Raw genomic sequence first — 25,624 nt, forward strand, 5'->3', positions numbered from 1 at the left:
AATATGGACACTTTACCAGCATGTCATTCCTATATCAGCTCTTATGTAGCATAGGGTGAGTAGTAATCGTATCTCTATCAGAGTCATTTGTTTGCTCTTCATGAGCTGAAATTTGAACTACGAAGAATGATAAAGTATGTTATGCAGGAATGTCTCTGTGAGTGACAAGAACCATAATACTTTATTTCTCATAGGAACAAAGGTGAAAGTTTAACCAATAACTAGCAGACTAAACTTTTCTCTAAACCAAGAAAAAATAACAACTGGAGTACCCCTTTAAAGGTAAACCCTAAAGGCTATGTACACCTTTGAAATCGTTTTGTTTTTTAAAACAAATAAAAATGTCTATCAGTGTGTTTTGTGCAATTTTCTAAATACTTTTTATTAAAAATTATTTTCACTTTTTTAGATACAGCTGCTTTGTATCTTGTATACCAGGGGTCCCAAACTCGGCCGGGTAAGTGGGCCACATATAGAAAAAATGGGAAGTTGACGGGCCGCATTACTGTCAAATTTGATACAATACAAAATTATTGTTAATCCATTAGTTATTTGAACTACTATAATAATAATACTACATTACTATAATACTACATTACTATAATACTACATTACTATAATAATACTACATTACTATAATAATACTACATTACTATAATACTACATTACTATAATACTACATTACTATAATACTACATTACTATAATAATACTACATTACTATAATACTACATTACTATAATACTACATTACTATAATACTACATTACTATAATAATACTGCATTACTATAATACTACATTACTATAATAATACTACATTACTATAATAATACTGCATTACTATAACAATACTACATTACTATAATAATACTACATTACTATAATAATACTACATTACTATAATACTACATTACTATAATAATATTACATTACTATAATACTACTACATTACTATAATAATACTACATTACTATAATAATAATACTACATCGTAGTGGCTGTGCCTGGGATTGTACAGTCGCTATGGATGTGTATGGCGCTGTGCCTGGTAAACACAACACTGAGGAGGCCGTGGCGGTAAACGCTGTGGCACCATTCGCCAGCTGATTGGTGGGGGTGTCGGGAGTCAGACCTCCACCGATCTGATATTGATGGCCTATCCTAAGGATAGGCATCAATATAAAATGCCCGGATAATCCCTTTGATAAATATAGCGAACAGCATGTACTCCAGAATTCTGTCTCAATTTAATCCCTTATTGACGAAGAATGGATATATCCGTCCTATGCAGGTGCTAGTTCCCGCATAAGGATGGATATATCCGTCCTCTGATTGCGTGGGTACTGACACTGTACCCACGCGATTAGCGGCAGGAGCACAGCTTTTATAACCATAGATAAATTCCTTGAGGGGTGTAGTTTCCAAAATGGGGTCACTTTTGGGGGGTCTTTACTGTTTTGGTACCACAAGACCTATTCAAACCTGACATGGTGCCTAAAATATATTCTAAAAAAGGGAGGCCCCAAAATCCACTAGGTGCTCCTTTGCTTCTGAGGCCAGTGCTTCAGTCCAGTAGCATGCTAGGACCACATGTGGGATATTTCTAACTGCAGAATCTGGGCAATAAATATTGAGTTGCATTTATTGGGTAAAACCTTCTGTGTTACAGAAAAAATGTATTACAAATGAATTTTCAAAAAAAAAAAAATTAAATTTGTAAATTTCACCTCTACATTGCTTTAATTCCTGTGAAACGCCTAAAGGGTTAAAACACTTTCTGACTGCTGTTTTGAATACTTTGAGGGGTGCAGTTTTCAAAATGGGGTGATTTATGGGGACTTTCTAATATATAAGGCCCTCAAAGCCACTTCAGAACTGAACTGGTCCCTGAAAAAAATAGGCTTTTGAAATTTTCTTGAAAATATGAGAAATTGCTGCTAAAGTTCTAAGCCTTGTAACGTCCTAGAAAAATAAAAGAATGTTCAAACATAAAGTAGACATATAGGAAATGTTAACTAGTGACTATTTTGTGTGGTATTACTATCTGTTTTACAAGTAGATGCATTTAAATTTAGAAAAATGCAAATTTTTGCTAATTTTCTCTAAATCTTGGTGTTTTTTTTACAAATAAATATTGAATTTATCGACCAAATTTTTTCCCTAACATAAAGTACAATTTGTCACGAGAAAACAATCTCAGAATCACTTGGATAGGTAAAAGCATTCCGGAGTTATTACCACATAAAGTGACACATGTCAGATTTGAAAAATCGGCTTCGTCCTGAAGGCCAAAACAGGCTCAGTCCTGAAGGGGTTAATAAAGTGGTATAACTATGTTCTCTTCATGCGCATCTATGACCTTTTTTTTTTTTAACATATTTTTATTTGGTTTTTGAAACATACCAAAAGAGATAGTATGACAAAATAAACAGACATATAAAAAAACATTATAACATTACAGATAAATCATAAATAACATCAGTGTTACAATTTGTGTTGCCGGTATTGCTGATTACAGTTATGGCTTCAAGGGTCTCCGCCTCTCCCTACTTCATCAAATATGTCCAGAATTGATTCGAAAATATTATTCCCACCCATCACTGCATTTCCTCATTACCCTCACAAGAACCCTCTCAATCTCTCCCTGCCTCCCCCAACAATCCCAGAGTACCTCCAAGAAATTCGTTGGCATACCAGGTTGTGTGCCTAAATGACTGAGATATATCGCTAATCTCCCGTCTAGTCAAGTGTCACAATAAATTGTTTCCATTTTATAAAGAATTTTGATGTTGCTTTTTCCTTATGCCATTCCGTTTCCAGCTTTTCCAGCCTAAGAAGTTTTGTTAGTTGTGTAATTATATTAGCCATAGTTGGGGCATCCGATTTTAGCCAAATTTTACAATAAGCAACGCTTTGCTATCAGGAGGACAGTATGGGTTAATTTAGGCACTCGTGTGGGGTGAGCGTCAGTAGCTTCACCTGGAGGTCTCACCTGATGAATCAACAAACATTGTGGTGATGATGGCAAGGAATATGATCCGGTGGACTCCATGAATTTCCCCATTTCCTCCCAAAATTTTTGAGTTTCTTTACATGACCATATTCCATGCCATAAATCCGTTTTCTCCACACTGCATTTTGGACATGCTGTAATCCTATCCGGATTGGAAGGAGAGGGTGGGATATTTTATCCATATATCGCATTATGCATCAACTTAAAATATGACTCCCTCCATCTTTCATTGGTGATTTCTTTACGAATTGTCTCCCATCCCTTAATGATAACATCAGCTATATCAGAATCGCCAGTCACCCTTTCCCAGGCCTTATAACATTCCTTCAGTTTATTTTTATTACCTCATTCCGGATTATGTTATATAATGAGGAAATTGGAGTTTTCTCTGCACTAGGGCCCATAATCTCATCAAAAGTATGAATACTAGCCTCTGTTTGCAATTGACGCAGTCTATTTTTACAAAACATCAAGATCTGGATTATGGGGAAATTATGATTAGAAGAAAACATATTTTTCTTTCAATTCAGTCATCGTGAGCCATCGCGGGTCTTCTGAATGCAGCAATTGATGTGCTATCTGGATACCCTTCTCCCTCCATTCTCTAAATAATCCATTATCCCTTCCCTGAGTAGATTCCGGATGATCCCAAAGGGGCATTTTTTTTGATAACAAGAATGGCACACAAAATAATTTTCGCAATACCTTCCAAGATGCTATGGTATCTCTAAGTAAAACCGAACCTTTCATTCTATGGGGAAGCTTGGCGTATCTGGTATGTAATAAGGTTAAAGGATCCCATGGTGAAGCTAGCTGCCTCTCTAGTTCTCAATTGGAAAAACAACTGGTGCCCTGAGACCAATCTAGCAAGTGGTGAAAGAGGCATGCTAAATTATACCCTCTCATATTTGGGAAATTAATTCTTCCTTCGGCCTTGCAGAACATTAACTTGGACAGGGCTATTCTGGGTCTCTGGCCATTCCAAATAAATCATGAGAAAGCCCTGTTAAGATGCCTAATATGCATATGTTTTAATAAGACCGGAAGAGTTTGCAACAGATACAGTAGATTCGGGAAGCTCATCATCTTAATTAAGTGGCAGCGACCCAGAAATGTAAGCAGAAGATGTTGTCATCTCTGTAACTCTAGGGAAATCTTGGTAATGAGGGGTTTATAATTTAAATTATATATGGTGTTAGTAGTTTTTCCAATCTTAATGCCCAAATACGTATGTATTTTGTGGTCGTGTTTATTGGAATCCCTAACTTAGACCAGAACCCCGTCGGTTGAGGGTTAGTCAATTCTAATAATTCGCTCTTTAAAGAGGCTGTCACCAGATTTTGCAACCCCTATCTGCTATTGCAGCAGATCGGCGCTGCAATGTAGATTACAGTAAAATCAAGATGTCATCTGCAAAAAGCGTAGTTTTTACCTCCTGGTCCCCATGACCCTTTTAATGCATGATCTTATTAGCTTTGGCAGCAGCTGCCTGACACTGGTTGCTACAGTCGAGTTTACTGTCAACCAAGTCCTTTTTGATGTCAGTTTTACCCATTTGGTATGCAATGGTGACATATATTTTCCCTTCCCAAGTGCATAACCTTACATTTATCAATGTTTAACCTCATTTGCCACTTCTCTTCCCAAGCCCCCAACTTGTTGAAATCCTTTTCTACCCTAATACTGTACTCCGTTCTGTTAATTACATTAGTATTATTATTAATGAACAGTATATGGCTATTATTTGTAGGACCGGGAGGAGGAAGAAGGAAAATTTCAAATGGGCGCTGACACTGCAGTAGTAAAAAAGTATAAAAAGATTTATTAGATATACAATGCGTTTCGAGATCGATCCGGTTTCTTCATCAGGTACCTGCTGAATTGATCAGAGCGGTCTCGAAACGCTTTGTATATCTAATAATTCTTTTTATACTTTTTTATTACTGTTATGTCAGCGCCCATTTGAAATCCTGCTTTTTCCTTCTCCGTCTTACATTGTTTGGTGATCTTGTGTCCAGAGATCTGCAGGTTGGAGCAGCTACACCTTTACTGGATGACTATTCACCTTACAAGCGCTGTACAGAGTTGGGCCCGGAGGTTGCACAACCTCTTCTGGTAAGCCGTACATTATCATTTTCATCTATGGTATCACCTGTAGAGCCGACAGACGCGGACTGTCGGCACCTCCCGCATCCCGATGGCTGCGGCCGTCCGTCTGTATGTACTTACCGCTGGCGTCCCCTTCCTCCTTCCCTGGGACGCCAGCGCGCTCTGCCTCCGGGACCGGTAGTGTGCGCGTGCACACTCTGGCCATTTCCTAAACGGCCAGCACCCGCACTAGGAATAGTGCCCCCAGCCTATCCATGAATATCTAGCACTATTTAAGGTACTCTGCCCACTATCCCAGTGCCTGAGCAATGTTGTACTAACCTAGTATAAGCCTGCAAAGGTTCTGTATCCTGTGTCCGTTACCAGTCTGTATACTGTGTCCTGTATCCTGTGTCCATGACCAGTCGGTATCCTGTACCCTGTATCCTGTGGCAGCTTCCAGTAATCTGGCACCAGCCTGCTTCCAGTAATCCGGCATCAACCTGCTTCCAGTAATCCAGCACCAACCTGCTTCCAGTAATCCAGTACCGGCCTGCTTCCAGTAATCCAGCACCAGCCTGCTTCCAGTAATTCAGAACCAGCCTGCTTCCAGTAATCCAGTACCAGCCTGCTTCCAGTAATCCAGCACCAGCCTGCTTCCAGTAATTCGGCATCTGCTTGTATCCCCGCTACCTGCAATATGACTGTATCCAGCCACCACAAAAAGTACCATCTAGCTGTGACTGATTAACGCCTGTCTGGCCAGCAGCTACTCCATTACGGCAGAGTAGCCTAGTGGATCCACAAACCCAATGGACGTTAAATCATCCTAGATTTACAACACTATGGAGCGCTTTTCTGTTTTTGTTATATGGCTATTATTTGGGCAGTATCATTGCATTAGTTCCTTCCACTTTCCTCCTTTTCAAAAAATCATGGAAAGACTGCCTATACATGTTTTGCCTTCACCAATCTTGATCTTGCTCGAATGCGTATATGGCAAATAAATCAAAGGTAATGTAAAACAGAATACAGTCAATGTCATTCTTTTGTAGTTTTATATGTCTCATAAGATCTTTTATTCAGTACAGTGTTGGACAGGCCCATCAAAGTACTTGTGGGTCCAGTCTCTTAAAAAAATAAAGGGCCCAAAGGTCCAATAATGGTTCATTGTATTTATTGTCTATTTAAAGTTATAGTTAGAGAATGTAAGAAATCCAAATTTAACAAGATAATAACACAAAATAACTTTATTGTGATATTATAAATTTGAAGGGTAATATTGTGTGAACTTAAAGGGATTGTCCACAACCGGACATCTGATGACCACCACCAGATAGGTCATCAGTATATGATCAGTGCGGGTCTGACACAATGGACCCCGCAGCGATCAGCTGCTCCGGCTGCTTCTGGGCATCGGCGTCCATACCGCAAGCAGATGGCTCTGGTCACAGAATAGCGGCCGTCCGCTTCTATTCAAGTGAATAGGACCAGAGCTGCAGTTCTGCTGAACGGCCACTATGCAGTGGTCGGAGCCATCTGCTTCCAGCTCCAACTACTGCATACCGTTCAAAACATCTGGCGCCCGGTGGCAGCTGGAGCAGCTGATCGGTGTGTCGAACACGCACTGATCATATACTGATGACCTATCCGGTGGATGGGTCATCAGTTGTCTGGTTGTGGACAACCCCTTTAAATAATGGAAAACACATTTTGTATGCACAGGATGCATTTTGTTTTTGTTGACACACTTCTTCACTGTTGGTGTATTTCATGTGCTGCTTTTTTTTTTTTGAATGATTTTTTTATCACATTGGTTTTCTGTTCAGATAAACAGCGCCAAAAAATGTTACACTGAAGAGAATGGGATCTTCACTATCTCTAAACTTTTATAACCGTTCCAGTCACTGCAATAGTTTTTATGGAAATATAACTTGAAGATATGGAAATCTCCAAGGTAAAAGCCAAAGGACTTTTTGTTCTGACTATGGGTGGGACCAATACTATGTTCTGATGTGTTTCAATGATAAAAAAAGATAATTGTAGAGATAACCTTCACGTGCATTACCTCCTACTAAACACTGGGGAAGATTTCTTAATACTGTCCTAAAGTCAGACAGAATAAAACTAAACCAGACAGGCAGAAGCTGCGCCAAATTTATTACGATGTATGATAAATTTGTTGCAACTCGCTAGACATGTTACACCCTTTTCTCTCTCTTACGCGGCGGAACTTGACACAAATTTTTGGCATCACATTTGACGTCTCCTTCGCCACTCCACTCTTTCTAGACTTTTGACGTGACAAAAGTGTCTAAACACGTAATAGATTTGGCGCACACCATGTACGTCACTTTTTTTGCAGAATTTGAGTGCAATTTGCTTAGTAAATCTCCCCCAATTTGCTATTATAAACTGATTGAGGTTATAATCCGCCTCATTTCACACAAAGGGACAACACGTAATGTGTCCCCTGTTAACCACCACATGAATGAACCACGGAAACGGCAAGTTTACTGGAAATATAACCCTGTATAGGTGCTTCTATATAATCACAGCTCACCTGGATTCCAGAAGCAGATAAAAATAATTAGCCCATAGTAATAATCCATGATCCGACCTCGAGTCTTGCGTGCGGTGTAATGTGTCACATACTGTATCGACACCCCAGTAACGACACTCAGTCACTTCCTCATTTTTCAGTTCTGGGGAAGACACACAGTTACAGGAAAACACTACAAAGCAAGTCACAAGAGGGAGGAGACTGCTGATGGCTCAATACAACCTCCTATGTAATCAACCCACAGGTTGTGCAAGCCTATGCAGGAGCTTTGACGACCAGGCAGAAATGCCATAATGATGAAGAGAAGAGTGCGTCGGGTTTCCACTGCAAATACACAGGATAAACAGTTTGTTATTGTCAAGGGATTCTCCAATGAAGGTCCTGGAACTGAGAGTAAAGGCCCTTTTACACGGGCTAATGATCAAGCTTTCATATAAATCCCGATATTGCCCTGTGTAAACGGAGCAACAATCAGCCGATGAACAAGCAAGCGCTCGTTCATCAGGTGATCGTATTGTTTATGCAGCAGAAAATATTAGCGTTGTTGGCAGCACATCTTCCTGTGTAAACAAGTAGACATGCTGACGACATGATTGTAATGCATGGAGACGAAAGATTGTAATAACGAGCGCTCGTCCCCATACATCATAGCTGCTTTGAAAGGAGCAAACGAGCACCGATCAACCAGCTGTCTCGTTGATCGGCTCTCATTGTTACGGCCAAAATTGTCCGTTGTAAAGGGACCCTAGCCTTCATAATCTGCAAGAAGAGATCCTGACACTTGGACCCTTCCAACTCTTGATAAAGCGACTGATATGGGGCACTTAAAGAAACGGGGACTAGCTCTGGTTGGTCTTACCCCTTTTCCTCCAAGAATATGTGCAGAACTCTCCTCTCCAGAGGAACTAGATTGATAGCTAGAGTCGTAGCTAGAACCTAGCCTTGTATCTAAATACCCTCGCCAAGGTAAAGTGGTTTGTTGGTACTCCTACTTGCACCAAGAACCTAGGGTACATGCCCCCGTTAGCTTTGCCCTGCGCTAGCAAACTAGGCATGTGGGATTGGCCAACAGAAGGGGTGTGGAGGGGGAAGCAAACATCAGACCCTTTTGTTTTGGAAGCCTGTTCTTTTATATGGAGCACCCTCTCTGTTGTGTATGACACTGCTCTTGAGTATTTCCTTAGATCAAAATAGCTGATCGTGGAAACCCACCGTATAATGAGCAGAAATTATGGATTATCGCTCTAACCTGACCAATAATCTTTGTGTCTATGTTTGATAAGATTGGTTGAAATTATTTACTGTAGGAAAACTGAGAAAATATCTTTGCTTGTTGTAACGACCAATAGGTTTGTGGACCCACTGGGCTACTCCGCCGGATTTGCTTAGGACCACCTCTAAGGGCGTTGTCTAAGCAGCCGCCTAGTCTTCACCCTTTAACCCCTATACAAGGATCTGGTCTTCGCTGCAGGGAGACTGCCAAGTCACTAACTCTTGAGGTGGTCCTGATGGAGTAGCTGCTGGCCAGACAGGTGCTAGACAGGCACAGGTAGATGTTACCTGGATGACAGATGGATGCAGACTGCGGAACACAGACAGGTAGCTGGCAGCTAGATACAAGCAGGTAGCAGGTAATCGGACTAGGGCAGGCAGGGGATACTGAATGCAGGCTGGTACCGGAATACTGGATGCAGGCTGGTGCCGGACTACTGGATGCAGGCTGGTGCCGGACTGCTGGATGCAGGCTGGTGCCGGACTACTGGATGTAGGCTGGTGCCGGACTACTGGATGCAGGCTGGTGCCGGACTACTGGATGCAGGCTGATGCCGGACTACTGGATGCAGGCTGGTGCGGGACTACTGGATGCCGGCTGGTAGCGGATCACTGCATAGAGACTGGTAGCGGATCCCTGCATTCAGACTGGTAACAAACAACTGTATACAGACTGATAACTGAAAGCGATAGTGGACAGAATCAGGTGCATTCAGGAACCTTGCAGGATAACTCTAAGTTGTTCCAAAATTGCTCAGGCACCTAGGAGAGCAGCAGGGGTGATTGGGTCATTTTTGAATTTCGCGTGCGCTAGCCCTCTAAGAGACGGCCAGGGCGGGCGTGCACTAGGGATCGGGCGGCCGTGAGAAGAAGGCATCAGAGGACACCTGGTGGGGGAAGAGACCACTGAGCAAGGTATAGGACCCGGAAAGGGTGACCGTTGGCAGAAGCGGGACATGCCGCAGCATTTCACTTGTATAGGCATTATTAGACAAAATATCATATATTGGACAAATACCAGATGACTTGGGTAAGCAGACCAAAGTAAACGTGTGGACCATACCTTGTCACATGAAGGCATCTTATTGCTATGTTTTGTGGTCAATAGTTACATTTGCTTAAAGGGGTTTTCCAGACGCTAAAAATTTATGGCCTGTCCTCAGGATAGGCCATTAACAGCTGATGGGTTGGGGTCAGACTTTCGGGACCCCCTGCCAATCAACTGTTTTGAAGGGGCCGCAGCGCTTGTATGAGCGCTGCTTCCCTTTAATTTCTTCTTGCTCACTGTGATTCGTCGACACGCATTTAGTGGCGATTTACAGGTATTGCAGCCTTTTCTCCCATTCACTTCAACTGACCTAACATTGTGATCACCGGGGGAAGAATTGGCGGACAAACTATTAATAGTGCACACGACTGCCATATTATCACAATGAAAAACAACTGACCGATTGGACAAAAGTTTTCCTCAAATTCCTACAGCAACCAGAATGGGAAACAACTCCAGAAAACAGGGATTGCCTGTCAAAACACACTCCCTCCACTCCAGTGGCCAAGCACCTACAGACCATTTACCTTGAAAATATGCCCAAAAAACCGATAGAACCGGAAGCGTCAGTACATAATTGCAACTTCACATTCGAAACTTCCGCCGCAATCCACAATGATCTGCCGTTATATTCCACCAAAAATGAATCCCAAACCCTCAAATCCACATTATGCTCCTGGCCAAGGCGAATAAAATGGTGAGGACATCGAATACCAGCAGTAGCTTGCGCTAAACGCCTACAGACAACGCGGCCCATGGGCATAATTCTACAGGCGATATTGAGCTTCTCTAAAAGAGATTGCAGGAGCCGCAGGGTGATTTTTGTTTTCACCAGAGCCTCTTGCACCGTTGACCACAGATCGATAAGTTTTGCAACAGGCCACCAACATTTCATTGCTTGGGAATCAATTTCAATTCCCAAGAAACAGAGCGTTGTGGTCGGTCCCTCAGTTTTTCTAAAGCCAACGGAACCCCAAAGTCAGCAAAAACATCCTCTACCGCCTGTAACAATATCACACATAACAGCCGAGCCGCAGGGCCCACACAAAAGAAGTCATCCAAATAATGAACAACTGATTTAGAGCCGGCTCGTTCACGGATCACCCACTCCAAAAATGTGCTGAAGGCTTAGAAATAGGCACAAGAAATAGAGCACCCCATAGGGAGGTACCTATCAATATAAAAAAGACCATCAAACGAGCACCGCAGCAAGTGCATGGATTCTGGGTGCACTGGCAAAAGGCGAAATGCAGACTACACATCCACCTTAGCCATTAGCGCCCCTTGCCCCGCCGTCCTAACCAAACGAACCGCCTTGTCGAACGGCGTATAGGAAACCCGAGTCAAAGACTCATCAATATAATCATTTATGGAAGAACCCTTCGGATAAGATAAATGATGTATGAGACGAAATCTGCCCGCCTCCTTTTTGGGGACGACCCCCAGCGGGGAGACACACAAATTTGAAATAGGAACATCAGAAAAGGGGCCTAATATTCTACCCAACAAAACGTCCTTCTTCAACTTGTCCCGCACCGAACGCAGATTATTAGCCATCAAAACACCCACCCCCAGGGAAAACTTAATCCTAAATCCATCCCCAAAACCCTTCAATAACAGCTGCGCCTCCTCACTGTCGGGGTACCTCTTTAGCCAAGGTGTAATGGTGTCGATTTTCACTGGACTCTCCGCCTTTAGTAGTATCATCCCCTGGCTTTGTCGGAAATTCACGTGCCCGCTTAAAACACCGGAAGATGGGGTGGTTACCACCCCCACATCGAGACACAATTAGCTTCCCATTTACAGGTGCTCTCGTTATAGAGCCAGCAGACTACTTTTTTAAGACTCCATGATGAACCCGCTGATCTAGACTCGCTGGGTGAGGACTGAAAGGGGCTGCGCAAACCCGCCACTGCAACTCGACGCCCTTGACCGGCCCCTCTTGGTGTAGTCATAAGGCGCATCCAAAGGCTTATGTCCGTATGATCCCACCGTAAGGATGACTGAACCGCCATACGTTGACGAAACTGCTCGTCATATTTAAGCCAAGCAGTTCCCCCATACGTTCTATAAGCCTCACAATTACAATCCAGGTAACAAAAAAAGCCAGAACAATGTTCCGGATATTTTTCCCCTACAACGCTAGCCATGATGGAAAAAGCTTGTAGCCAATTCCCAAACATGCGCGGAATCAGCCTATACCTTCTTCTCTCCTCATCCTCTTCCTTACGATGTTCCTTGCCCTTTTTCCACCATTCTACACTGAAACGCTCCAAGGGCAGTAAAGTAAAAATATCCAAATTCTCCCTTTTCCAAATCTTCTCCCGTAGTTCTGGCTTTAAGTGTGCCCCTAATGGCCCTTCAAAGCAAATATAGATGCTCCCCTTTGCTGTATCTGAAACTGGCAAGGGCTTATTAGCCCCGTCTACCTTTTCTGTGTGGACCGCGGCATGTAATGGCATTAAAAGACGAAGGGCCTGCCTCAACACCTACGAGACCCCCCATCTAACCATCTGTCCCTGAACTGACCACGCTCCAATGGGACCTGCTAGCTGTGACCCATGAGAATTATCAACAGTAGCGAACGGATGACGCAACAAATTTCCCAAAACCCCACACGTGACTGACAAATCCCCCATAGAACCGCTACCTACAGGTAATTGTCCCGATATACTAATCTCCCCAATAAAATTATTGCCTACATGTGTGGTGTATAAATGTTGTGACTCACCAGCATGCTGCCTGTCGCCAGACACTAACGGGGCCGTCCGTCCTGTATCCACAGAAACAGTCTCCTAACCGAGCATCCTGGGCACCCCGAGCGCCCGCCGTAGAGCATCAGCCCTTTCCACACTGAACTCCCATCCTGACGACACCTGTAAAGGCAAGTAGACGGATGAAACACCTGCCACCTGGCCAACGTCACCATCAGAAGGCGCTGGACGATGTATAGTCCTATTACAAGATCATATGATAGCAGGGAGACCCAAAGGAAAAACCAAGAGAAGGGAGTGCCCCCTAGTGTCATTTAATTACACTACAAAGACACTGTAATGCCCCTCTCCTTGCTCCAGAGGGTCCGGACTTTGAAAAAATCTGTGTTCAAGGCCAGAAGAAAGTACACAGGGCTTCTGGAGACAGGAATGACACCTGGTGGGTTGTGGTCTTTATATGATAGCTCCTTCCAGCTGGAGCAAATGTTCAGGATCTGGATGGGGTAGAGACTGGAGCTGGGGACGCAGGCTTTTCAAGTCATTCTGGGAATTTGAGTACAGCGTGAGGAGGCAACAATTGGATGGTATATATAATGTCCTATATTCAGCCTTGACATCCCTCCTCCTATAGGATTACACTATTGATCGTGTCAGTAGTAATGGAAACGGCTTGTTGGCCTTTTGCAGGCGAGCTCCAAGGTATCATATCTTATCAAGTAATGGTCCGCTAAGGAGTCTGGAGCAAACGACTGGAGGAAACGCGTCGGGACTATTTTGACCTGGCATTAGTTACGTTTTTCTGACTTTTTTGAAGACTGAGGAGTTACGTATCCGAGGTTGTGGGCCCTATCGGGGTGGGTGACCTGTGGTTATAGGCAGCTTAGGGTATCTGACCCTAGTGAAGGCATACTAGGCAAAGTGATATCCCATTATTCCTTCTCCATGTTTTGCCTTTTATGGGACATTTTTGGGCAATCTGCAGGAACTGGTAAAATTATTTCAAGTTTACTTTATACCTTAATCCTGCAGGATTGCCTTGCTGACCCTGAAATTGGAGATATCTGCTATTTGGTATAGAGTGTTGTCTTTTATGTGTATATGCTCACATACTAAAACACACGTGGAATTTCATATATGCATTGTTTTATCTTAATATATTTATTTAATTAACAGTTATGTTTTAGAAGGGTTTTACCTACTTTTAGTGATTTAGCACTTCCTTAAAATAGCATGAAATAACACAATAAATGCTGAGTTGGCATGTGTGGGATTCACATCTTGAGGTCAGGATGTATAGCTTTATACTCCTGACAAGCTGAGAAGTTTCCTCTGCTATAATGCCATGCTACTACAGAGGATCTGCTCCTTCCCTAACGAGCAGAGAAGAAGTTTCCTCTGCTATACTGCCATGTTACTGCAGAGACTCTGCTCCTTCCCTGACAAGCTGAGAAGTTTCCTCTGCTATACTATCATGTTACTATAGAGGCTCTGCTCCTTCCTTGACAAGCTGAGAACAAGTTTCCTCTGCTATACTGCCATGGTTCTATAGAGGCTCTGCTCCTTCCCTGAAAACATGAGAAGTCTCCATAGCTATACTGCCATGCTACTGCAGAGACTCTGCTCCTTCCCTGACAAGTAGGGCAGAAAGCTATTTCTATTGGCTGCCCTGCATTAAACAGAGGATCACTGTGCAGAGAACTGACTGTGGGTAGAGTGACTGAACATGTGTGTCCACCAGAACTCAGCGCATTAGGTTTACGTGCACATTGCTAAACACCTTGAAAACCATGTGGCGCTATACTATGTAAATAACACTCAGTTATAACACTTCACTGGATCGTTTTTTTTAACAGCATGATTATGGCAAACATTGTTAATTTTTTTCTGATCTGTACAATGAACTTGATATTTAATGGTGGGACCCCCTCTATAATTAGACCTCAGCACAATCTAGTGAATGTAGCAGGCACAGTTAGTAATGTCAGAATTTGCCTGCTGAGTAGATCAAAGCGACAACAGGTAAGATGTGCTGTGGGCATCAGAGGTAGTTATTTTCTCTATCCCCCACAAACGGGTGTAATACTATATCGGGAGGCTAAGAATTATAAGGTAATGTCGCTTTCAATGTTCTGGGTTTTTTAAAATCACTTTTTACAAGTCTCCGCAAATTTTTGGCATACTTTGTCTCTTCCTCCCTTGGTTCCCTGCCAGATCCCATTGCTTCTCTATTTCTTTGGCCTTGAAAAATAAACAAACTCACATTATAGGAGACACAGGCATGATATGATCTCACAGACCATCACGGGTGTACACAGGATTTTCTCAGGAGGGGGGGGTTTAAAAAAATAATTATTGCGAAGCTTTGGCCGGACTCGGACTATTGTATACCCTGCACTTCCCCCATTCTCATATCTCCTACTTCAGTTGGCTGAGCAGAGGATGTGGCTGCTGGATATCATGCAGAGAGGTGTCTTGTCTTCTCTTTTAGAAAAGCAAGCACAGTCCCATCTTCTGCTCAACAAAGTCTGCTTTAGGCCAGGATCACACATGCCGTTTTCGGTGTAGTTTTTGGTTTCGTGTTTTTTTTTGTCAAAGTCAAAAGTGGTCATGATGTGGTGGTATTATTCAGTAATAGTATGCTGTATTATTCAGACACTATGTGGTGGTAATATGTGGTCATGATGTGGTGGTATTATTCAGTAATAGTATGCTGTATTATTCAGACACTATGTGGTGGTAATATGTGGTCATGATGTGGTGGTATTATTCAGTAATAGTATGCTGTATTATTCAGACACTATGTGGTGGTAATATGTGGTCATGATGTGGTGGTATTATTCAGTAATAGTATGCTGTATTATTCAGACACTATGTGGTGGTAATATGTGGTCATGATGTGGTGGTATTATTCAGTAATAGTATACTGTATTATTCAGACACTATGTGGTGGTAATATGTGGTCATGATGTGGGGGTATTATTCAGTAATAGTATACTGTATTATTCAGACACTATGTGGTGGTAATATGTGGTCATGATGTGGGGGTATTATTCAGTAATAGTATGCTGTATTATTCAGACACTATGTGGTGGTAATATGTGGTCATGATGTGGTGGTATTATTCAGTAATAGTATGCTGTATTATTCAGACACTATGTGGTGGTAATATGTGGTCATGGTGTGGGGGTATTATTCAGTAATAGTATGCTGTATTATTCAGACACTATGTGGTGGTAATATGGTGTGGAGGTATTGGTGGTATTATTCAGACACTATGTGGTGGTAATATGTGGTCATGATGTGGGGGTATTATTCAGTAAGGGCACGTTCAGACGTGGCGGAATTTTTCCCCTGAAATGTTGGTGCAGATTTGGGGCAATTACGCAAAGAATCTGCACCAACATTTGCATGTTTGACAGGTAATTCAGACGTTGCAGATATCACAGCGGACTTGCCACAGATTTCAGTTTTTCCATTGCAAAGGCTGAAATCTGCAGTGAAATTCCGCTTCTTCTCCGCAATGGAAAGAGCATTCTGCGGAGGCAAAAATCTGCACCGCAGCCTAATTTCCGCACAGTTATTTTCTGCAACGTCTGAACTAATTTTCCTAAAAATGTATAGAAAGAAATAAAAAAACTACTGCTGCAGAATTCCACTACGGACTGTCCGCAGCGGAATTCAACAGCAATTCCGCCACATCTGAACGTGCCCTAACAGTATGGGGGTATTATTCAGTCACTATGTGGGTATGGTGTGGGGGTATTATTCAGTAACAGTATGGGGGTATTATTCAGTAACAGTATGGGGGTATTATTCAGTCACTATGTGGTCATGGTGTGGTGATATTATTCAGTAACTGTATGGGGGTATTATTCAGTAACAGTATGGGGGTATTATTCAGTCACTATGTGGTTATGGTGTGGAGGTATTATTCAGTAACAGTATGGTGGTATTATTCAGTAATAGTATGGGCGTATTATTCAGTCACTATGTGGTTATGGTGTGGTGGTATTATTCAGACACTATGTGTGGTAATATGTGGTTATGGTGTGGTGGTATTATTCAGTAACAGTATGGGGGTATTTCTCAGTCACTATGTGGTTATGGTGTGGCGGTATTATTCAGTGACAGTATGGGGGTATTATTCAGTCACTATGTGGTTATGGTGTGGAGGTATTATTCAGTAACAGTATGGGTGTATTATTCAGTCACTATGTGGTTATGGTGTGGCGGTATTATTCAGTAACAGTATGGGGGTATTATTCAGTCCCTATGTGGTTATGGTGTGGTGGTATTATTCAGTAACAGTATGGGCGTATTATTCAGTCACTATGTGGTTATGGTGTGGTGGTATTATTCAGACACTATGTGTGGTAATATGTGGTTATGGTGTGGTGGTATTATTCAGTAACAGTATGGGGGTATTTCTCAGTCACTATGTGGTTATGGTGTGGCGGTATTATTCAGTGACAGTATGGGGGTATTATTCAGTCACTATGTGGTTATGGTGTGGAGGTATTATTCAGTAACAGTATGGGTGTATTATTCAGTCACTATGTGGTTATGGTGTGGCGGTATTATTCAGTAACAGTATGGGGCTATTATTCAGTCACTATGTGGTTATGGTGTGGAGGTATTATTCAGTAACAGTATGGGGGTATTATTCAGTCACTATGTGGTTATGATGTGGCGGTATTATTCAGTAACAGTATGGGGGTATTATTCAGTCACTATGTGGTTATGGTGTGGTGGTATTATTCAGTAACAGTATGGGGGTATTATTCAGTCACTATGTGGTTATGATGTGGCGGTATTATTCAGTAACAGTATGGGGGTATTATTCAGTCACTATGTGGTTCTGGTGTGGCGGTATTATTCAGTAACAGTATGGGGGTATTATTCAGTCACTATGTGGTTATGATGTGGCGGTATTATTCAGTAACAGTATGGGGGTATTATTCAGTCACTATGTGGTTATGATGTGGCGGTATTATTCAGTAACAGTATGGGGGTATTATTCAGTAACAGTATGGGGGTATTATTCAGTCACTATGTGGTTATGGTGTGGAGGTATTATTCAGTAACAGTATGGGGGTATTATTCAGTCACTATGTGGTTCTGGTGTGGCGGTATTATTCAGTAACAGTATGGGGGTATTATTCAGTCACTATGTGGTTATGATGTGGCGGTATTATTCAGTAACAGTATGGGGGTATTATTCAGTCACTATGTGGTTATGGTGTGGCGGTATTATTCAGTAACAGTATGGGGGTATTATTCAGTCACTATGTGGTTATGGTGTGGCAGTATTATTCAGTAACAGTATGGGGGTATTATTCAGTCACTATGTGGTTATGGTGTGGGGGTATTATTCAGTAACAGTATGGGGTATTATTCAGTCACTATGTGGTTATCGTGTGGCGGTATTATTCAGTAACAGTATGGGGGTATTATTCAGTCACTATGTGGTTATGGTGTGGAGGTATTATTCAGTAACTGTATGGGGGTATTATTCAGTCACTATGTGGTTATTGAGTGGCGGTATTATTCAGTAACAGTATGGGGCTATTATTCAGTCACTATGTGGTTATGGTGTGGGGGTATTATTCAGTAACAGTATGGGGGTATTATTCAGTCACTATGTGGTTATGGTGTGGTGGTATTATTCAGTAACAGTATGGGGTATTATTCAGTCACTATGTGGTTATCGTGTGGCGGTATTATTCAGTAACAGTATGGGGGTATTATTCAGTCACTATGTGGTTATGGTGTGGAGGTATTATTCAGTAACTGTATGGGGGTATTATTCAGTCACTATGTGGTTATTGAGTGGCGGTATTATTCAGTAACAGTATGGGGCTATTATTCAGTCACTATGTGGTTATGGTGTGGGGGTATTATTCAGTAACAGTATAGGGGCATTATTCAGTCACTATGTGGTTATGGTGTGCAGGTATTATTCAGTAACAGTATAGGGGCATTATTCAGTAACAGTATGGGGGTATTATTCAGTCACTATGTGGTTATGGTGTGGGGGTATTATTCAGTAACAGTATGGGGGTATTATTCAGTCACTATGTGGTTATGGTGTGGAGGTATTATTCAGTAACAGTATGGGGGTATTATTCAGTCACTATGTGGTTATAGTGTGGCGGTATTATTCAGTAACAGTATGGGGGTGTTATTCAGTCACTATGTGGTGGTAATTCGTAGTCATGATATTATTTGGTTCCTGTATAGTGGTGTTAAGTGGTAACTGTATGACTATTATTTAGAGACTGTGTACAGTACGGCAGATTCTGCTTCGCAGAAGATTTGGCTGCCGGTGTTCGGGTAGAAAGACAGTCGCATCTTCCGCTCAGTAGAATCTGCTGTACACGATGAGTTGTGTGTTTCAGTGATTTCAATATGGTGTAGACACGTCAAAAAAAATTGGTTAAATGAACCAAGTAACATAGTTAGATAATGCGTCGCCTTTTTTTTTAAGGCTTTTGTCTAACGAAAATAGCGTTTATAGTCAATTGCGCTGTTATGTTTTATAGCAACGTACTTCTTCGAAAAATGACCTACAACACTATATGTAACGTCAAAAAAAATGAAACAGCGCTATTCATGTCAATTAACCGGTTAAACATATATGACAACTAGTGTCACGTTTTCTTTAAACGTGGCAAAATCTAGTCAAAGCAGAAATCATTATTCATTGATATTTACTAAGGTCTCATGCACACGACAGTAAAAAAAACTCTGTAATTGCGGACCGCAATACATTCCGCAATTACGGACCCGCCTGGTTCGATTAGCCGCGGATACCTTTCTGTATTGCTACGGAAGGGATTTCTGTGCTGTAGAACCGTGCCGGGAAATATGGAGCATGTCCTACTTTTTGTTTTTTGCGGGTCGTGCTCCCATACTTTGTTCGCGGACGGACGAGAATAGGTTTTACCCGTGTTTAGAGAGTCTATGTTTTACTCCAGGGCCAGTCACGACTGTCTGCATAGAAAACCATAATTCCCTTGTAATCTTTGGGCTAGGGTGCAAACTAAATAACCATTAATCAAAAATGTAGGCCGAGGATTGTTTTAAGATTTCAACGTGGGTTGACACGAGGGTCGGCCACAGCTTTTATGTATTGTTTTCCAACATCATACTGTAAGTAAAGACTATACATATATCATTTACCCGAATGCCAGCCCGCCGATGGAAGGGCATGTAGGTCAGACCTTTGTCAACTCCGCCAGCTTTGACAACAGAAAAACTTCTAAATCAAAAACATAAAATCAAGAAGAAAAGCAAGAAAATATTGCACTCTCCATTCTTTTCCATCACAACAATGTTTTTGTTTTTTACCCTGTAACACCCACTAATCTGGAGTTTTGTTGTTTGATTTATCAAATAGTTTTGTTTAAACAATAAGGGGTTAAGTAAAACAAAAAGTTTTTGGTGTTTCCCAGAAGTCTGTGATGTAAAAAAGCTGTTACTTCGCTTGTGCTGCCATCTAGAGGACAAAACATAAATTGCAGATACACTTACGTTCGTGTTCTGCGATGTGAGATGCTAACACTACAAGACACATTCAATTTCTAATGAACGCTACATCTGTATGTTTTATTTACATTTGTTACTATTATTATGTTATCTAAAATTAAGATTATAATCTTTGTCTTATTATGATTATTCCTATTATTGTAAGTGCAGGTGGGATCCTGGTACCATTGGTGCAATGCTCTGCTTCATTATGTTATATTCATCCTTTCTCTTAATCACTTATACAATATGATCCCTTAGTTTTAATGCAGGAGCCGTACAACATGAGCGGACTCTGAGGTTTGCTGCAGATTCTGACAATGTAAAAATCAAAGAAATGATGAATGAATTTAATTAGTGGAGTATAATCTCATTTTCATAGGACAATATCGTCACGGTCAGAACTCGGTCTGGAGCTTGTCACTATTGGCTACGGCTAGACTAAACCGAAGTCTAAGGGCTAGTCCACTCGTTGCGGTATTGCTGCTTTTTTTCCGTCTCGAATTTCGGACGGAAAAAATGCAGCAGAATACAGTAGCAGTATAGTGAATGAGATTTAACAAATCTCAACCACACGCTGCGTAAAAATTACGACCAGAAATTGACCTGCGGTGGGTATTTTTCGGACTGCAGCATGTCAATTCCTACTGCGGAAAGTGGACTGAATTGCTGCATTTTTCAGAGGAGATGTCCCCATCCCCCAACATTGAGAAAAACGCAGCAAATTAGTAGCAAAGTGAAAACTGCAGGGAATGGTGCATTTTTTGCCACAGCTAAAATACTTTCAACGGATATGCTGCAGAAATGTTCTGCAGCAATTCCGTTGTGTGTGGACAAGCCCTACGAGTCACTGCACACGATGCGTATTATGTGCGGTTTTGCCGCGCGGATTTGCATTTGGCAAATCCGCAGCGTATTACTGAACCAGCATAGTCAATGAGATTCCAGGAAATCTCATGTACACGCTGCAGTATTTTTCAGGACTGAAATTGACCTGTGGTGCGTTTATTAGAATCCGCAGCGTCAAATCATCTTGCGTTTCCGCTTGCAAATTCTATCTGCCTAATGGAGAAGAAAATCGCACCAAAATCCGCAGCATAAAAATGTGCCAGGAAACGCATCAAACCGGAAAAACCGCATCAAAAACGCACTATTGCGGTTTTAGCTGCGGAGTTACATGCATATACCAGCGGTTCTGATGCGCATTTTCCGCATCAAATTACGCAATGTGTGCATTCAGCCTTAGGGATCTCCACCTTAATCGAATAGTCAAATCCAAAATAGTAAACAACAAAAACCTTCACAAATGATCAGGAGCCAAAGAACCCTGCTGCCCAGACAGAGAGTGGCAGTTCTGAGTATATATATATATATACACACAACCACATTTTTCTGTGACCGATTTCCCCACCGTTATAATCTATGGAAGCTGCTCCTCTATAAGACGACCAAATGCTTTTTTGAGAAAGTTTTTCAGTGGGAACCCTTTTGAAAAAAAAAACCAATTTGGACTTTGGACGTGTGCGGTAAATCATCTTGATGCGCGTCCGCACTGCACCCCATCACAGGACCAGAGAGAGCAGGAGGAGCAGCATTTCTAGCACCACAGAGCGTCAAAGAAGAGGAAGGGTGAGAATGGAGTGTGTCAGAGAAGAGACGGGTGCAGCACGCATCATGCGGCACTGAACACCCCAGTGTGATTTCTGCGCAAGGTAACCTGCAGACTGCCCCTGAGGTGTTAAGGTTCGTAGTGAGGGAGGATATGGAGAGAGCCTGGCCGGGGTCTAAGAATGAGGGCAGCCATGGTGAAATGGGAGGGGAGCCATGCTGGTGTACTGTATGACAATGAGAGGGGAGCCATGCTGGTGTACTGTATAACAATGAGAGGGGAGCCATGCTGGTCTACTGTACTGTATAACAATGAGAGGGGAGCCATGCTGGTGTACTGTATAACAATGAGAGGGGAGCCATGCTGGTGTACTGTACTGTATAACAATGAAAGGGGAGCCATGCTGGTGTACTCTACTGTATAACAATGAGATGGGAGCCATGCTGGAGTACTGTATAACAATGAGGGGGGAGCCATGCTGGTGTACTGTACTGTATAACAATGAGAGGGGAGCCATGCTTGTGTACTGTATAACAATGAGTTGGGAGCCATGCTGGTGTACTATTCTGTATAACAATGAGGGGGGAGCCATGCTGGTGTACTGTACTGTATAACAATGAGAGGGGAGCCATGCTGGTGCATTGTATAACAATGAGAGGGGAGCCATGCTGGTGTACTGTACTGTATAACAATGAGAGGGGAGCCATGCTGGAGTACTGTACTGTATAACAATGAAAGGGGAGCCATGCTGGTGTACTCTACTGTATAACAATGAGAGGGGAGCCATGCTGGTGTACTGTACTGTATAACAATGAGAGGGGAGCCATGCTGGTGTACTGTATATCAATGAGAGGGGAGCCATGCTGGTGTACTGTCCTGTATAACAATGAGAGGGGAGCCATGCTGGTGTACTGTACTGTATAACAATGAGAGGGGAGCCATGCTGGTGTACTGTACTGTATAACAATGAGAGGGGAGCCATGCTGGTGTACTGTACTGTATAACAATGAGAGGCAAGTCATGTTGGTTTACTGTATAAGATTGAGAGGGGGAGCCATGGTGAAATAAAAGGATCAAAATCAGTGTTGGACTTGCTATCTGCACTACCCTAGATCTTATAATGGGTCCATCAAGTTCCTTCGTGGTTGCCGTCATTTTGACATGCGAAATAGCGCTGGGTTAATTTCCCTTGTTATTAACCCTTTCCCGTCACAGCCATTTTTTGGGATTTTCATTTTCATTTTTTCCTCCCCATCTTCCAAAAGCCATAACTTTTCTATTTTTCCTTGTCGATAAAGCCATATAAGGGCTTGTTTGTTGCAAGACGAGTTGCAATTTATTGTACCATATAATGTACTGGTTCACTGTATTTCAAAGATATATTAAATTGTGCTCCCACAACATAACAATTTTAAAGGATTCACTGGTGTGATATGAGTAAAATATAACATTTATTTATAACTCTCTAAAAACAGGGGTACAATCACCACTGTGAAAAAGCCCCACCGTGTGTATAAAAACGTATTAAATAGTAAACACTTAGTTCTAATTCAATTGTGAACCTCCTATAGCTCAGTGTTCAACAAGAATATCAATACGGAATCAGCATTTGAAAAATGGGCATAACAATAGTCTTGACCCTAATTCACACTAGAGTCCGTGATAACCGCACCGGAAGCTCCTAGTGTTGAGGTAAACAAACAATGCTAGTGTTCCCTATACTAAAAAATTCCTATTCACAACCGACCCTACGCGTTTCAATACTCATCATCAGGGGTCTGTAGCTTGGTCACTCTGGCCGGGATGCCAGCGGTATTTAGTTCAGCAGCAGGTATTCTGCTGTACACCACGGAAGCATGCTCGCATAGATGTCAGCGGCATGCTTCATTCTGGGACTCTAAGTTATTTAGAGCATCTGATTCCTCCCCCTGTCCTCGGCACCGCCAATCGAAACAGCCAATCGCACTCACCAATCGAATTCGTGACACCTGTCCATGTGACTCCCGGCCATCAGCTGACAGCCAGGAACCAACATCGACCGCATCAATTGCCGAACGCGCAGGCGCAGTAGAGGCCACAAACGAATCGCCCATGCTGCCGGGAACTCACCACTGCAAGGAAGGAGTATAACGATATTAAGAGTTTGGGTAAGTGTTGCGGGTCAGCTCAAAACCCGCAGCTGGACTGCCATTGATAAAACAACTACACTGTAAGTACTGTGTAGATAAATGAGTGTCTACCCCACTATGAAGTGTCATTGGAACACCTGCTGAATAAAGACCATAGCCAGACTGCCCATACGATGATTATTATTGATGAAGAGTCCACCTATCATGACGGCCATGTGGGTATCTTGCTCTCCTGAAGGGATAACTGGCCATGGAAATGCATGTTTGAATAAAAAATGCATGTTTAAATAAAACATGCATAATTTGTCTGCTCATTTAAACCCCCTGGTTGTACACTCGCCAATCTATAGATCCACTGGGCTTCCTTTCGCAGTATGAGGTTGTCCCAGTCACCTCCCCGTTTGGGAGGCCTAATGAGTTCAATTGCTTGAAATTTAAGACATTCTGCACGACCCTGATGTGTAGCGTGTACATGTTTAGATATAGGAGTATCTCTAGAATTCGCAATGTCGCCAACATGTTCTCTGATCCGGCGCCGAAACTGCTGCACCGTTTTTCCCACATAATTCAGTGGACATGGACATGTTATCAGATATACCACCCCTGCTGTTTTACAATTGACAAAATCACGAATGTCATATTCCAATTGCGTAACGACACTCCTGAACTTGTCACCTTTTTGAATAAAATCACAAGCCTTGCACCTGCCACATCTATGTGTGCCTGGTATTTGTCTGTCCAGCCATGTTCCTTTTGGTGCAATGGGGTCAAAACAACTATGCATAACTCTGTCCCTGATGTTTTTCCCTCTCCGGAATGTGACTGAAGGCCATTGCGTGATCTGATCTATCAAATCTACATCAGTACTAAGAATACACCAATACCTCTTCAGGATCTCCATAATTTCACATTGTTTAGAATCATAAGTGCCTATGAGTCTCGTAACTCTCTATTCCCTCCGTTGTCTAGGAACAAGAAGACTCTGCCTGTCCGCATCTCTCGCTCCCACATAGGCCTTTCTGATCACTCCCTTAGGGAAACCTCTATCCTTCAATCTGGTTGTAAGTTCCTGAGCCTGTCTCTCGAAGTCGTCCATGGAGCTGCAATTCCGGCGTACTCTCATGAACTGACCCTTGGGAATACCGCGTTTAAGGGGACAAGGATGACAACTGTTCCATTGCAGGAAACTGTTGGTTGCTCTTTCTTTACGATGTACTTGAGTGCGGATTGTACCCTCTGATGTTTTTATAATTTTAAGGTCTAAGAAAGACAGTTCCTGATTGCTGATTTCACATGTGAACCTTAGCCCTAGATCGTTCTGGTTAAGGGCAGCCACAAAACTATTGAATTCTTCCACTGTTGAATTCCAGAACAGTAGCACGTCATCAATATATCTGATCCAGATCCCTATTGACGAAGTCCACTTGGAAAAACTCTCCCCAAAAACAATTGTCTCCTCCCACCAGCCAAGAAATACATTTGCATAGGTGGGAGCAGTTGGACTCCCCATTGCTGTACCACATTGCTGGTGAAAAATCCTGTCTTCAAAGATAAATACATTTTTCTCCAGCTAATAATGTACTGGGAAACTGGAAATTCTTTGTGGGGTGGAATGGGAAAAAAACAGCGATTCCTCAATCTTTTGGGGGGTTTCGTTTTTA

At 42.3% G+C, this 25,624-nt stretch overlaps 1 protein-coding gene across 1 annotated transcript in view; it reads right to left on the bottom strand.

Annotated features, from left to right (window-relative positions):
* The window catches only part of LOC142741604 (interleukin-10 receptor subunit beta-like), a 45,476-nt gene extending 37,673 nt beyond the window's left edge, over positions 1–7,803 (bottom strand). Inside the window, exon 1 of the mRNA XM_075850969.1 lies at positions 7,665–7,803. Within this exon, the coding sequence (XP_075707084.1) occupies positions 7,665–7,713 (49 nt within the window). The 5' untranslated portion in view covers positions 7,714–7,803. The remainder of the gene's footprint in view (positions 1–7,664) is intronic.
* Positions 7,804–25,624: the final 17,821 nt, after the last annotated feature.

Source organism: Rhinoderma darwinii, chromosome 2 (assembly GCF_050947455.1).
Source record: "Rhinoderma darwinii isolate aRhiDar2 chromosome 2, aRhiDar2.hap1, whole genome shotgun sequence".
NCBI classification, from domain to species: domain Eukaryota; kingdom Metazoa; phylum Chordata; class Amphibia; order Anura; family Rhinodermatidae; genus Rhinoderma; species Rhinoderma darwinii.